General features: G+C 46.2%; 1 protein-coding gene across 1 annotated transcript in view; it reads left to right on the top strand.

The window, feature by feature from the left end:
- Positions 1–15,494, top strand: part of LOC144144183 (uncharacterized) — a 48,418-nt gene that overhangs the window by 12,506 nt on the left and 20,418 nt on the right. The window contains exons 8-12 of the mRNA XM_077675548.1: positions 286–432; positions 4,326–4,389; positions 6,317–6,426; positions 8,527–8,673; positions 12,710–12,790. Of these exons, the coding sequence (XP_077531674.1) occupies positions 286–432; positions 4,326–4,389; positions 6,317–6,426; positions 8,527–8,673; positions 12,710–12,790 (549 nt within the window). The remainder of the gene's footprint in view (positions 1–285; positions 433–4,325; positions 4,390–6,316; positions 6,427–8,526; positions 8,674–12,709; positions 12,791–15,494) is intronic.

Genomic DNA, 15,494 nt, shown 5'->3' with positions numbered 1-15,494 from the left:
GGATGTACCTCTGGAGAATTTCTTATCACTGCGGTACCACTTGTGGCAAAGAAGTGGGGAGTTATTGGAAAACTGTTATTTCTTTGTTGAAATCGGGCCACTAGGGCTTCTATGAGTATTTGGTACTGTTCCATGCACGGACTTTTCGATGGAAATACTGTGCAAGTCAAGAGAAAAGGGATGCCTAAAAAATGCTTTTCTGGGCAATTTTTGGGTTCCAAAGACCCATATGCCCCCTTAAACTTCATAATCAATCAATTACTTCACGTCTCCCATGGTGCACAGAAGAAGGAGTTCAAGGAGTTCTGGGAGGAGCACAGGGACACTCCTCTCGCGGGAAGGGACCTGATCCTGGCCAGTGTCTGTCCCCAAGTGTATGGCCTGTACCTGGTCAAACTGGCAGTGTCCCTGATTCTGGCCGGGGGTGTTCGGGTAAGTGTGAAGAAGCCCGTATTTTGGGAGAAGCGTGTTTGCAGTGTGTCCTACTGAATCATAGAACTATTTGTTTCGCATCATATGGATCATGACTCTGGGGGCCTGTGAAAAATGCTGACGAAAATTAGCTTATCCTACAGCTTGTATTCATTGATGAGGCACGCATGCAGGCAACCATGTGAATGCGCCGTCACTAGTTATGTCGGGCTACGTGGGACGTCGGTATTTGTCCGTGCTAAGCACATAATTTGTGTTGGACGTTCCAAACTCTACCCCACGGAACGTAAAGTAATGCCTTCAGTCCGATGTGAGTGTGATTAATGACATCTCTGTTAACACCACCATTGAGAATCAGGTTGAAACAAAGCAAACAACGCACGCCGGTGTTTTTTTTTTATTCGGCATGTGGGTGTAGTGGCACAAGCCGTGCCATGTCCATGGCTGTTTCCAGTGTTGCCAAGCGAAGACAGCGAAACTTTTCAATGAATACCACCTATATCTTTCTCTGCCCTTTAATGCTCTCGATAGTAATGCAGTCTGTCAAAGCAAACGAAGGAAGAAGCCAGTAATAGTGTCCACACAGACAAAAATTACTAGTAAGAGAAAAAGTAGGCTGCCCTACACTTTGACGTAGCAATCAGCGGTCGAAAAAAATGGTTTCATGTTTACCCGCCACGTATGACTTCGTCTGCCTTTGCCGACAGTGTCATCATGGAGACATGCATCATGTGTATTGCATGCCTGTCGCGTTAAATGATTAGACTTTTGAACCAAGTTTACTGAGAGTATTTACCAAGTTATTATGTCAGCTATAAAAGCCTTCGCTCTCATTCTTCTCTGCGATCATTGTGATTCAGCGACGCACATGTGCACTTGGCCTTTACGCTGAAGGACGGAGCCACATGGTTAAGCTTGAATGGGACTAGAATGCAAGGTTGTTAGTGGGTAAACGAATCAGTTTTGTATTCTAGATTATTTTTACGCAAATGGGGGCTGCTTTACTGGCTATGACGTGCAAAAAAGGTGCATTGCGCGAGTTTTTGTGGGGTACAAGATCCAAACGCCCGTCACGTGTGCAGTGCCAACAGTTGTGTCACATCTACTCAGCACGCCGCCAACTCATGGCAACACCGTTATTGTTGGTGCAGGGTTTCTGCATCACCTTAAAAGATGTAATATCAAAATTGTACCTAAATTATGCCAACAGGCACCACTTGTCTGTATCCTTACAATTTCCTAATATGTAATTGAAAGGAGTGGTGCCACTGATGCTGCCGCTTGAATCTCATGTTCTGCACAGATGCGTGTGGGGCCAGTCACCTGTTCGGATAGCTGGGATGTGGTGCCCCCTTACAAGCACCTTCATTATTAGCAAGAACACGCACATGTACTGCAGGACTTAGGTTGTGGAGGAGATGCACCTGAAAGTTATTAGACCATACTTTGGAGGCAAAGCATCATATCCGTGCTTGTAACTGAAGGCGCATGTTTAACTTATTGCAGCATTGCTCAAAAATACCGTTTATGATCTTGACAGGACCATTTATTGATTTTGAGCTATTGCCTGAAATGGCTGTGCATTAATTCTTTTCACTGGAGTCCGCGCAGTACAAAGTGTCGATGTGTGGCTTTTGCCGCAGCACATGCTACTGCTGACCACATTCATAATTCTAGAAGCCGTGAAGCCTTGCTATGGTTTGTATTACTGTGCCGGCACTGCGGAGTGCAGTTAAAGGGACGCTGAAGTGAATTTGTCAAGCTCCCGGTTTTGCTTGCATTACGTAGACTGGCTCAAATCAACACACTTTTCCTCGTTTATCCAGTCAATAAGTCGGTATTTATTTTATAAAACCTGAAAGAAGAAAAACTACCGTGCGGGGTTAGCAGCAGCCACGCCAACTAACAGCAGTGACGTCAGTAAAAGTTGCTACGTGATGGGACGATGTCGACGATTAGAATTAAAAATAGTTTCAGTTTCAGTTCTGTGAAACGACATGCTTGGCATCCGACGCGATTGCTGTCTGGGAATTCTCGATATCTCAATAATCGGCATACCACGCTTCTGCCATGTTGTTGGCTGTAAAATGCGTCAGATAAGCCTGCCAGCACGGCTTGGAGTCGCAATTATCGCTAGCCAAGGCGTACGCAGGGGATGAATGCGCTCCGCGTCACCAGATACGCTCAAATGTGGTGCGCTTTTTTCCCACCTTTGGAGCTTGCCTGGCTCGTGCCTATATCGCAAGAGGATTGTTCACACCAGGCCAAGGTTCGGCTGATTGGGGACTGTGCTACAAGCAGTCGGTGCTTATGGCAACACCACGCCAATGAGAACTTGCCAGCGCGTCAGTTTCAGTCCGCACGCATTCTGCAAACTAGCTTGTGGAGCATTGACCGTTACAGCGCAAAAATGGGGAATTCAGTACACAAAACATTGCCCAAAAACAAACAAATCAACTTCAAAAAAATGAAATGTGCTATTGGGGATTTGAACTTGCGTCTTGCTAAACAATTCACCCTACGCTCGAGACCACTCGGCCACAAGCCAGCACTGTCAGGATCGGAAATAAAAAGTTTATAGTATTGTACAGCCTGTTTACATTTTTATTTAGTTTTAGCATTCTAAGCAGCTTAGATGACTATTTCTTGAATAATGCTCTTGCGGTAAGTGTCCTCCGAATTCCCACAAATATCTCCTCTAGCGGCTGCATTCCTTAGGCCAAAAAGAAATCGGAAATTTGTTGTCATGCTGCTGACCGCTGTCCTAGTTCACCCAGTGCAAAAGTTGTTCCCGCACCTTGGTTTTACGCTGTAAATAAAAGTTTTGGTTGGCTTTAATTCCTTCGTATCTATATTAACTTTGCAAACTCTTCTCCCGCCTTTAATTGACCTTAGATTTTTCTACTGGTGCACCAGTCAGCGAAGCATCGTATGTGCACGCTTGTGTGGAGCAACTTGGACTTAGAGCTTGGTAGAATCTATAAACTAACAAACTAAAGGCACATTCTTTCAGGCACAAGCGTGTTGTGGCGTAGCTTTAACTGAGTGAACGAATTGCGAGTTGGTCGCAGTCCAGCCAGGTCATATTGTTTGAACGTCATATGAAACATCATAGGAAATCAGCAAAGAGAATGCAGAGAGGAGGACGCCACTTTTGAGTTGGTTTTTCTACAGAATAAAGTCGCGTAAACGCAGCGAGAGTGGTCGAAACATGGCCTAGAGACTCCAGACTAGAATTTGCGCAAGTTATTCCGCGATGTTTACAAATCACAAATCACTTCAGTGTCTCTTTAACAGATCAGTGACCTGGCTCAGAAAGTGCTAACGTTGGCGGGAATAGAGGGTGCCACTTTGTTGGGACTATTCCCAATCCAGCTAGGTTAGGCTGGTTAAAAAGCAGTGGTGTGATGCCGAGTGCAGCCATATTTTCTCTTCTGTGTTATCAACCGCAACACCACGGTGAACAAAGAACTTTTTTTACCTTGGGGACTTATGATGGGCGATGGAAAGCAGAAGGTGTATTTTACCTGCATGGCTAACGCCATCATTGTTATGAGCTACCGAGCTACCTGTTGCTCTGTAGTGCTGTGTTTGCTTTGTGCCGGCAATGTGCTTGTGTCTGTCATAGCATGTAGTTCACAGCTTCCATATGGAACTGTTTCATTGAAATCGTAGAGGTGGGGGGGGACAAAATGAAAGCTTTGTAAACTTTGGGGTTCAGTTTCTTGGTAAACTCAGCCGCTCGCTGTCGCAAAGGGGTTTTTTGGTAATTGTGTAAAGTCCTAGGCTGTGTACTCATCTGCAAACTTGAAAGCTTTCAAGCTTTAAGCATACCATGCTATATTGATCTTCCCTCTCTTTGAGGTTTGGTAACGAATTTTTTAAATTTCCAGCATTGTGATGAAAGCGGAACTCGGATTCGAGGAGAGTCTCACTTGCTTCTTGTTGGTGATCCAGGTAAGCACCACAAGGCTAACAGCACAGTTCAAAGTAATCGGTCTTTTTGATATGTTTAATACAGTTTGCTGGTATTTGACCGGGCTAGGCTCTTAGTGCTCACACTGGCAAGATGCAAAAGGTTACTGCATGTGGGGTTGAAAAGGCAGCCTTCTAAAGTCCTCGTAACGAGCCAATTGTACTGTCGCAGTGCTGGTCTATTGATGCCTACTCTAAGCCACTTAGGTATAGCAGTATTGAAGTGCCAGTGATATGTAACTGAATTATGTAACTGTTATAGGCTGTAATTGTTATAACTGGGGTAAATGAAAAAAAAAAATGCGATTTTCTAAGCATACAACGGCTTTTATCAAACATTTTAAACACAACTTTATGGCCACCTGGATGAGAGGAAAGCATCCTCATCACCTCTTCATCTTACGTGTAGGCCTGCGCTACCAGATATCATCATTGTCACTGATTATAAGTAACTGCAGCGTGTAATAAGTGACTTGTTTTACCATGCAACATACATAGAGTTGTTCGTTTTTGGGTAAAACCCGATTTTACTAGATTTTTACACCCCGAACGTGTTTCAGGAGAATCGGGGGAAACCTGATTTCTCCCCGTATGGGCCTTTTCAAAATAGCTATCTGCACAACTGTAGGCTGACGGTCCGCCGCTCTCAACCTACAGTACTTGCTGGAAGCAAGCCCACAAACTAAGCTTTCGAACTCATTGAGTACTGGCATGACTCTGCCGCTTGCCACTCGTGGCTGGCAAATGCTGATGTTGTTGTGCCTATCTTACGGAAGCTATGACGTCGAGAGAACTTCTCTCGATTGATTGATTTGATTGATTGTGGGGTTTAACGCGCCGACGCAACGCAGGCGATGAGGCACACCGTAGTGGAGGGCTCCGGATTAATTTTGACCACCTGGGGATCTTTAACGTGCGCCGAAATCTCGTACACACGGGCGTTTTTGCTTTTCGCCTCCATCAGAAAAGCGGCCGCCGCGGCCGGGAATCGAACCCGCGACCTCGTGCTCAGCAGCGCAACACTTTAGCCACTGAGCCACCGCGGCGGGTGAGAGAACTTCTCTTAGCTGAGATACGTTCAGTCATCGGACAGGTCTTCGACGGAGACGGACATGTTGAACATGCAGATCATAATGCATGTAAAAAAGGATGTAGAAGAATGCTCTTTATTGTCATTATTACAGATTCCTTTCCAAAGAAACACGAAATTTCTGAGAGTATTCGCTAGAAAACCCTGATGTCCCCCCGATTACCAGCTTGCAACAAACGCCATTTCATTGTGTTAGAGTTCATCAAACCTCTAGGCAAGGCACAAACTTGGCACTGATGATAGAAATGTGCACTTTGGGGATCGCGTCTTGCGACAAGCCTGGGTTGAAATCCCGGAAAGCTTGACCGAAAGGCTTGGCTTTGGCTGCCTATTCGGGAGTGCTGAATAATTCGAAAATATTGAATACCTTCATTCGGATAGGAATGAATAACGAATAGAGAGCAATTTGATCGAACTGAAACAAGTGAACTGAGATGAGACTGGCTAGTTGGTGCATGATGCTACTTAGAAAAAACAGCGCCAAAAAACGATACGACAGGGAGTAAAGACAAACACTGTTTGTCTTTACTCCCTGTCATATTGTTTTTTGGTGCTGTTTTTTCTAAGTAGAATTTGATCGAATATTCGACAGCACCGAATATTCGTCCATCCCTGATATTTAGTAATGGGCATGTTTGTGGTGAAGGCTGCCCGTTGTCTTAGCCAATGCTGCAGTGTTAAACCTTACTAATTTGCATGAGCTCAAGACTCGTCATCTCAATCTTGCTTTGCCCAGCCTGCCTTGATTCTCATGTAAACGTCTTTTCGTTTTTCGTTCTTTTTATTATTATTATTATTATGTCTGTCTTTCCTGAACAGGAACGGCCAAGTCTCAGTTCTTGAAGTATGCTGCAAAAATGAGCGCTCGCTCGGTTCTGACGACAGGCATTGGAAGCACCAGTGCTGGCCTCACTGCAGCCGCAATCAAGGTATGTACGTATAAAAGTGCAAACAGTCCCTGGTGCTCATTAAACTGTCGAAAATTTCTGTCAGGACAAACAGGGTTAATATAGGGCCAGTGTACAGCTGCACGCAGAGTGGCTGTTATCACATTTTCTGCTCGCTTTTCACTGGTGGTACTGCTGTTCCACTTCACCCCAATGCGCTTGAACAAGGCATGCCCTGCTGGATACATTTTTATAAAGCCAGCATTTTAGGGACAGCATGCCATGCCTTCACCAATGAAGGTCGCTGAATAGCCTTTGTACACAAATTGCAGATAGTGTGCAATTTTCATTACTAAAACTTGAAAATTCCAGGGGTGGAACAGCTGCACCATTGAGCGTCCAACTTATTTATTTGTGCCATCCTGCACTGAACTGCTTCTATTGCACCAAACTCATTTATTAGCACCGTCCCGCACCGCAGAGCTCGAAATGAGTGACATGATATGATCGCCGTGATGCCTCGTGCCTGAAAACGTGGCTGAAACATCGTGTTTTTGGTTTCAATACGGTTATGTTTCGGTTTCATCAAGGCTGTTAATGGCCGTGGAAGTTGGCCGTAAGGCCGCAGGCACTAAGCACCTTCTCCACCTCCGCTGTGGATTTATTCGGATTGCATTTGCGCGGTTCTGTTTGCCAGTGCCTGCCGCTGCGCCACAATCATTGGAAGATAACCAAAAAGTGAGGGAAAAGTTTTTGTGTCACATCGGAAACAGATGAAAAACAATAATACTCGCGAGAAAGGTTGCAGTTTATTCGAGGTGGACTTCACTTCAGTCGGCCATTTTTGACGAGCGTAGTAGCTGCACGTATTGAACAAACAGGGCCTTGCATGCTTTGCCCTTGCTTGTTTTAATTCAGTTCGCCTTTGTTGCGAAGTAATTACTTATTTTCGCCCGTGAACTTTGGGGTTGGCGTTGCTTATGCGGAGGATGGTCCAGCATTAATTATGCCTTCTAACATGCTCTCGTTACGTAGTCTACGGCATACGGCCGTCAACTCTCACAGCCCCGTGATGGCAAAGACAAAGCTCATTTCTGCTTCGCTAGCGCTGAAACCCCAAGCAAAAATGCAAGTAAACGCCTTGTTTTAGGGAATACCACCGCGAGTTCGCTTAACACTGCCGTCTAGCGGACACAAAGCAATGGCCTTTTATCTGATCCCCTTTGATGCTGCGCGTGAGGTTTACCCTTTGAACGGTGATGTAACGCGGCGCACTTTCGGAGGCTGAAGGTAGAGAACTCTGCATATTGTAAATTTCCAGGTATAGTACGAGAACTGCGTTCCTGGTTCTGAGTAGTTTCTAAAAGTGCAAGGTAGATTGCCTAATATAGTATGTATATCAATAGATTATAAACTTAATTTTCAGGGGGCTGCCATGGCAGCCTGTGCCAATCCCCTGCCGATACGGCCTTTTCTGGCTGCTCCAAGCCTGCTACAAAAGGCACTTTTGCCTGCGCCCAGAACTGCTCCCAAACCGATGTACCCTGTTCCACCCCTGAAATTCTCTTCAGGCAGAACTTTCGGTAGCTATTCACAGGCCAGACTGGTGTTTCTGGCTGATCCACTTTGGGACGAGAACGAATGTCTATGCAACCGCAACCAAAAATTAAAACTAATTCTGTCAGCTTGTGGGAATGTTAGTTTTTATTTGTTCCTTTTTTTTCTTTTTCAGACATTTTAGTCATTTAATATTTTCATATTCAATATAGTCTGTGATAGACTGTGAATAGCTGCATTTTCAAGCTGAGGCGTATCCTTTTTATTCCCAGTGCATTACTAGGATTGTCCATCCTACATTGACCATCCTACCTCAACACTGGAAAATTAACAATGCGTACAAACTAATGCTTTGAGCACACTTTGCTCTGAGGGCAGGCAAGGCTGTGCGTCTCAGTAATGTCGACTGAGCCAGCTTATGCCTCTCTATGAAAAGCAGCAATGGACCTCACTGGCTTGAGTGCCTGCATTTTGCTCCTTCTAGTGGGCCAAACTGATGTCCTTGAGCCGTGTTCTTGTGCACAAATCAGCGCCCAAAATGGGGATTTTCTGTGCTTGTTAGACGCAGTTGTCTGAACCATGCAGGACGGTGGCGAGTGGCAGCTGGAGGCTGGTGCCCTGGTCCTTGCGGACGGCGGCGTGTGCTGCATCGATGAGTTCAACAGCATTCGTGAGCATGACCGCGGCAGCATCCACGAAGCCATGGAGCAGCAGACCATCAGTGTTGCCAAGGTGGGTGATGACCTCGCCCTCTATCACCCTGCATGAAGTTCGTGGTCTTGTGGGGAACACTGAGTACATAGTCGGGTTCCTGAGCTCGTAAAAAAAACCTGTAGTTTATAGCGTACTAATTGCGGGTATCTTCATACTAAATACAGGAACAGTTGGGCCCACTTATAACGGCTGCAGTTATAACGAGTGCTCAATTGTAACAAACGTGGCATGACTGTCACAGTATGCACTAAGGCAATGGCGTTAGGTTTCAGATGCAACGAACGGCGCGAGGGTGCAGCTCAGGTGCAGCAAACGACCTACCCTCGCTTGACCGCGGCAGGTGGTCCCAATCGGTACTTCCATCGCCATCCCGCTTCGCTCCCACGAATTGTGATGTGTTCTGCTTGGGATAACCCTTTCTCAACAGAACTGATAGCAGCCAGCAAAAATAAAACACAAGAGAATGAAAATGCGGACAAAAAAATTGGCTCCAATCCACGCTGTGGAGGTGGTTGGACTGCGAAGCTGTGAGCGACACCCACGATTACCTATGGGGCGTCACTTGAATTCACACACATGACATCCGCTCACTGCTACCGTCCATCACGCTCTTCGCCTCCCTATCTCACTCCTCTCTTGATGAATTGAATGGAGGTTAATAGAGTGGAATTCAAATTTCCCGCCTTCGCAGTGCCCGCGCGCCCACTGGTTGCAACAGCGCAAGCGAGAGTTCTGTTCTTTTTTTTGCTTGCTTTCATGTCGCGCGTGCTTTATTTTGAGGAAGTGTCTCGAAACTGCACTCCAAAAAGTACCCAGGTGATTTCTTACGGGCCGGGCACCACTTTAAGATTCCCTTGAATATCAATGGCAACTAGTGCTGCTGCAAACGTACTTGCCGAGTCAGTACAAAGATCAAAAGGCCAGTACATGGTTGGTGCCTGTCAGGAGTCTAACACATTGCAGGGGTATTTGTTGCTCGCATTTCAACAAAAGTCATAGCTTAGCCTCTTTTCTTTTTTTTTTTTTTGTATGTGCCAGTTTTCATATTGGTGATCACATGATATTCGCTTTGACATGAAATACGCATTCACTTTGATTTGAAGCTGCTGGAACGAAATTATTATTCACTTCGTATTCTCTTCCAAAGCGCTAGCCACTCTTCCCAGGAGCTTGCAAAAAATCCCTGAAACGGAACTGATTAGAGTCACGCTACACGTGGTCACACAATACGCTGCATAACAGAAAAATTTAGACTGTAGAGAGAATATTTGTGCATGTTCTGTTGTTGTACTTTCATTCTGTATTGCCTTTTTAAAGGGGCCGTGCAGACTAAATACAAGTTTGTTTTATTTAAAAGATTTCCTGTTTTATAGTGTCCCCAGTGCTTATCTGGCAGCACGCAATGCTGTATTCATTGAGCAATCAATCTAGGTAAATATTTTGATTCTCCTGCCAAATCGTGTGTTTTCGTGACGTCTGCCCTGAAGTCACAAGGGCGGGTATTCAAACGAACTTCCAGTGCGTCATTAAAGGAGCCATGAAGGGCAAATACAAGTTTGTTTTATTCGAAAGATTTCGTGTTCTATAGTGCCCCCAGCCCTTGTCTGGAAGCAAAAGATGCTCTATTCACTGAGAAATTAATCAATTTAAGCTGAAATTGTTATCCTCACGCCAAAACGTGTTTGAACGTTGTTTGCAATGATATCATAAGAGCAGGTCTTTCAGCTAAATTTGATGTGGAGCGGCACGGCCGGACTTGACTCTCCTCCTCCTGAGTCATGTCCGGCCATGGGAGTGGAGACTTGCTTACTGTTAGTCAACCTAGATGGCGCCACCACACCGCGGCAAGCCGTTTTCTGCCTTTGGTTTGTTTGTGAACGTATCTAAACCTGACTTGTTTTGTTTCATGGAGACAATAATCATTACGTGAATGCTCGGTCGACAAATACAGTTACATAAGACTTCGTCGCTTGCGTCAGTCGGCCAGTGTCGTCTGATACAACCCCAAAGCCCCGCAGTGCTGTGCATCTAAATGAAGCATAGTGCGCGCAGTACCAACAGCAGTACGCATCGGTACTTCGATGTTTACGTGTGCTTTCGTAACTTCCACTATTTGTCCCACCAGTCTTACTGATATAAAAAGAATGTGCCCTAAATTTAAGCGCAAATAGCTCGTCCGGCAAGCTTATAAGTTGTGCCTAATTTGCGTTTGCTTTTTCCGGCCTCCGCCAATCGCAGAGCTGCCTGGTAGGACATCATAGGTTCTGTTGCGGAAAATGAGCTAGTATGTTGCATGGCCATTCCCTTTTTTCCTAATTATACAGCTTATTCGAGCGAAGTTTACGTTAAAAGTGGTGTCAGCATGATTTTAATGAGGCAATCTTTTGAATGAACCAAACTTGCATTTTGTCTTCATGGCTCCTTTAAAGCTCTGCAGCCTTGCTTACCGTCAGTCCTCCCAGATGGCGCTCCCTTACTGAGCCGTAGACCATTGTCCGCCATTGGTTTGTTTTTGACCGTACATATTTGCACCTGGCTTGTTTTTGTTACGGTAGGTTGTAATCGTTACGTGAAACATAGGTGTGCTCGACAAACAGGGTCACGTAAGACAACGCCGTTTACACCAATCGGCCAGTGTCGTGCAATACAACTCCAAAGCGGCGGACTACTGTGCAAATAAAACAAGCATAGTGCGCTCAGTACTAACAGCAGTGTGCATCGGTACATCTATGTTTACGTGTATTTTCGTAACTTTAGTGGTTGCCCCACCATTGTTACCGCTGTAGGATGAATGGGCATTACATTTAAGTGCAAATAGCTCGTCCGGCAAGCTTATAAGCCCTGGCTAATTTGCGTTTGCTTTTGCCGGCCTCAGCCAATCGCACAGCTGGGCATATGACATTAGAGGTTGTGTTGCAAGAAATGAGCTAGTGGGTCGCATGGCCATTCCCTTCTTTCCTAATTACCGTATTTACTCGCATAATCCTCGCACTTTTTTTTCTGAAAAGTCAATGCAAAGTTAGGGGTGCGAGAATTATGCGGGAAAAAAAAAAATCCGGTGCACAGTGTTGCCAATTTGCCTTATGCCAATCCCGCTAAATGTAGCGGTCGTTTTTTGTATATGTAAGCTCAGTGTTGCCAACAGCAGCTATTTCTTTTTATTTTATTATTTACAACGTAAATAGTCTCCCGTCGATCAGCGATCATGAAATTGCCGCCTTTGCTTTCTGGCGCGCGCCCTATCTCGTCGTCGTATGTGCGTGCCCTACTCCAGTAACGCACGTTGAAGTCGGTGACGCCGATGTGCCTGCCTGCGGCACGGTTGCCGTGTTCGATCGCGTACTCTTTCGCTTTCAATTTGAAAGCGGCAGTGTAGCTGGCGTTCCTCCCCAAGGCGAAGCGGCACCAAGCACAAAACAATTAGATCAAAAAGTTCTCAAAACGGCAGCGAGCCATCCACCACTGACGTGAGTGACTCACTGACTGCTGCCGCTCAACGGCGGGACCACGACGGCGACACGACGACACGACAGCGGGCTGCGCGAACACCGTCTATAAGTTGCGCGCATGCGAAACATGCGCGAAACCGGCTCAAGGACAGTGCGAGGAGCGTGTTAGGGCGCCTGTTAGGGAGTAGCCATGCAGGTTGTTAGGGCGCCTGGATGGCCTTGGATACACAGTGCTCTCCGCCGAACGGAGAGGCGTCGGGGGAGGGCGGGTGTTGGAGAGCGCGTGCACCATTCGGGTTTCGCGAGCAGGCAACTTTCGCCGCTGCAAAGTTGGGGGTGCGAGGATTATGCGAGGAACCAAAAAAATCAAGTTTTGGTGGCTCACATTAGGGGTGCGAGGATTACGCGAGTGCGAGGATTACACGAGTAAATACGGTATATAGCCTATTTGAGCGAAGTGTGCGTTAAAAGTGTTGTCAGTATGATTATAACGAGGCAATCTTTCGAATAAACCAAATTTGTGTTTTGTCTGCATGGCCCCTTTGAAGTGCTTCTCCCGATGTGGTGAAGTGTAATAACATTGTTTTGTTTCGTGTGTCTTTCAGGCTGGTCTGGTGACCAAGCTCAGTACACGGTGCTCCATTTTGGCAGCTGCGAATCCAAAAGGGTCTTGTTCTGCAGATGGGGTAAGGAGTTCCATTCCAGCTGCATGAGTGTATGCCTTCACCTTGTGCCATTTGATGTTCTCTTAGTGGCCGTACAACTGACTTCATTCTACTGCTTTTGTGGTTGTAGCCACTGTGCCAAAGTTGCGCTGTCCATTTTCCCCATCTTCATTCATGGAGGAGATCAGAAAGAAGCTTAATGTAACAAACTATAATTGATGCACACTGGGTGTACTTTTCTGCAGGAATAAGTATATGTAATCACATAGAAAGTGACTCGACCACCGTCTCTGGTGGCACTTTATCAGACAAGTGGGAACACCGTAATTTGACTTATCTATTGCTCCACTGAGACAAGCACTTTGTGCTGTCTCTCTCTCATGTTATCACAAGCTTGCAGACCGTATGTACACGATTGTAGGTCCCCCACCCCCCCCCCCTTTTTTTTTTTTTGGACAATTTGTGTCTCTTGTAACGGCAAGAGAAATGACAAGTCAGGGGTGCTACGAGCTGGGGAAAGCGTAAGACCCTCGTTTCTATGGTTACGTTCGAAGCGTAGTGTTTACGATTGCATACATTCTGGCGTCAATAAAGGGGATGCCGACTTTGAAGGTTGGTATTCCTGATCTGTGCCCTTTGTCCACCGTACCTAGAGTGGCTAACCTCCCACCAGCGCGTTTGGAAGTGTACTGAACGGGATATGATTGTGCCTACGTCAGCACCGTGCATTGATTCAAGGGATTCGGTAATACTCTTTTTGTTTATTAGAGACGAGCAAAACGCTTCTTGAATGCGAGTAACGTACCGTATTTATTCGAATCTAGGCCGGCCCCGATTCTAAGCCGACCCCCGAAAGTCCGAAGGCGCGAAAAAAAAAAAAACTTACCTCGAATGTAGGCCGAACAAAAAGGCGAGGTCAGCGTTCACAAAAAGAAAACACGTTTATTGAACATGAAGGTGCGGTGCTGGAACTCAATCAGTTTTTCTTCAAAATCACCGGCAACTTCTGGGCGATTGAGGTTCGACGACGGAGGCTAAAGCCGAAGTGCTTCATGAATTTCTGTAGCCAGCCCCGACTGGCTTTGAGGTGTGCCCGCGATAAGCCTCGTTCCCTTAAAAGCTCCCTTGCTTTTGCCTGGAGCACTTCCGTCGTTACTGGAAGGGCAGCTGCTCGCTGCGTCTGAACGAAGTCAGCCAATGCCATCTCCATTTCATGGTGACGGCATTCTCGTGGTCCGGTCATTGCCAACCTCGTTGCGGCGCACGCAAATATCCTCTCCCGTTGCGTCCTCCAACGACGGACATTTTTTTCATCCACGCTGAAGTCCCGCCCGGCTTGAACGTTCGACGACAACTCCGCAGCTAAAACAACCTTTCTTTTAAAAGCGGCACTATAATGGCACCGCTTCTTTTTGCGCTGTCAAAACCAAACGCCACTCCGCACGCGTCGCAGGCCACTACCTGCACAATTCAAAATGGCGGCCTATGGCCCTTAATGGCTACTGGCTCGTCTAGTAATGGCTACAATACTTTCTTTTCTGGGTGGCGCTAGCTGTGCACCACTTCACTTGGAAATTGGCGCGTATTTCAAAATCCTCGAATCCAAGCCGACCCTGGAGTTTGATATATCAGTATTTCAAAAAAACTATCGGCTTAGATTCGAATAAGTACGGTACTCACGAATCGAAGGAAATCGCAAGTGGATGCTGCCGGTAGCTCCGATGGTTGTCATCTCGCAGCGAATGTGTTCCCACGATTTGGAATAAAGTTTCCCGCTCAACCCACAGCGCATGGTTATTCCGCGTGCTCATACAGAAGCTTTTCTTTTTTAACATCTCCTGCGTGCACCACAAGCGTACGGTTCTTGTGGGAGCATCGATCATTGATGGGAGAGCTGCCGTATGGGGGGTATTGGTAGTTGACAAAAGAGCTTCTCTTTGTGATACGATTTTCTAGGTGGCCACGTTGCCACATGCTTGTGTCACTTCAGTGTTGTGCTGAATTTGTCCCGTCTGTCATAAGTGCCCTGGGCCCAAATAACCCTCTCGGCGCTCATTCAGAGCAGCGTTCGAAGAAGCTGCATTCTGTGCTCACTCCTTTCTTTCTTTTTGAGAGAGAGAGAGAGAGAGAGAGAGAGAGAGAGAGAGAGAGAGAGAGAGAGAGAGAGAGAGAGAGAGAGAGAGAGAGAGAGAGAGAGAGAGAGAGAGAGAGAGGGGGGGGGGGTGCATATTTGGGGGGGTCCACCTACATTCCAGTCGACTTACAATCGTGTAAATACGGTAGTATCACTGATCACTGATCACACCCATTGGTGGATCCAGAGATGGGGTCCGGATGTCCTGACCCCACCTTAATTTTGACTCCAAAAGATGACCCCTCAGGTTGTAAAAAAAAGTCAAGTTGATGACTTTTTTCTATGTCTTGTAGTTGTGGTTATCAAAAATTTTGGTGAATAAGAAGGCTACTATCCTTCTCATCATCATCATCATCACTGATAGAAAGCTGACAACCCCCCTCCCCAGAAAAAACCCGGAACCGCCCTTATCACACCACGTGTAGACTTGTGTTCATCGAATGATCTTTGAAACCAGACAAGACAAGAGACAAATACAAGGCAACCAACATAACATGGACATTAATGCTTTTGTACTCACAACCCATAAGAAATGTTTAGGTGTCCTTGGATATCTTTTTTTTTTTTTTTTGAGAGAGGATGTTGTAATGT

This window comes from Haemaphysalis longicornis, unplaced genomic scaffold (genome assembly GCF_048455015.1).
Source record: "Haemaphysalis longicornis isolate Haplotype H1 unplaced genomic scaffold, Haemaphysalis longicornis Haplotype H1 scaffold_64, whole genome shotgun sequence".
NCBI lineage: Eukaryota > Metazoa > Arthropoda > Arachnida > Ixodida > Ixodidae > Haemaphysalis > Haemaphysalis longicornis.
Note: the sequence above shows the minus strand (reverse complement) of the source record. Positions and strands in the feature narration are given on the sequence as shown.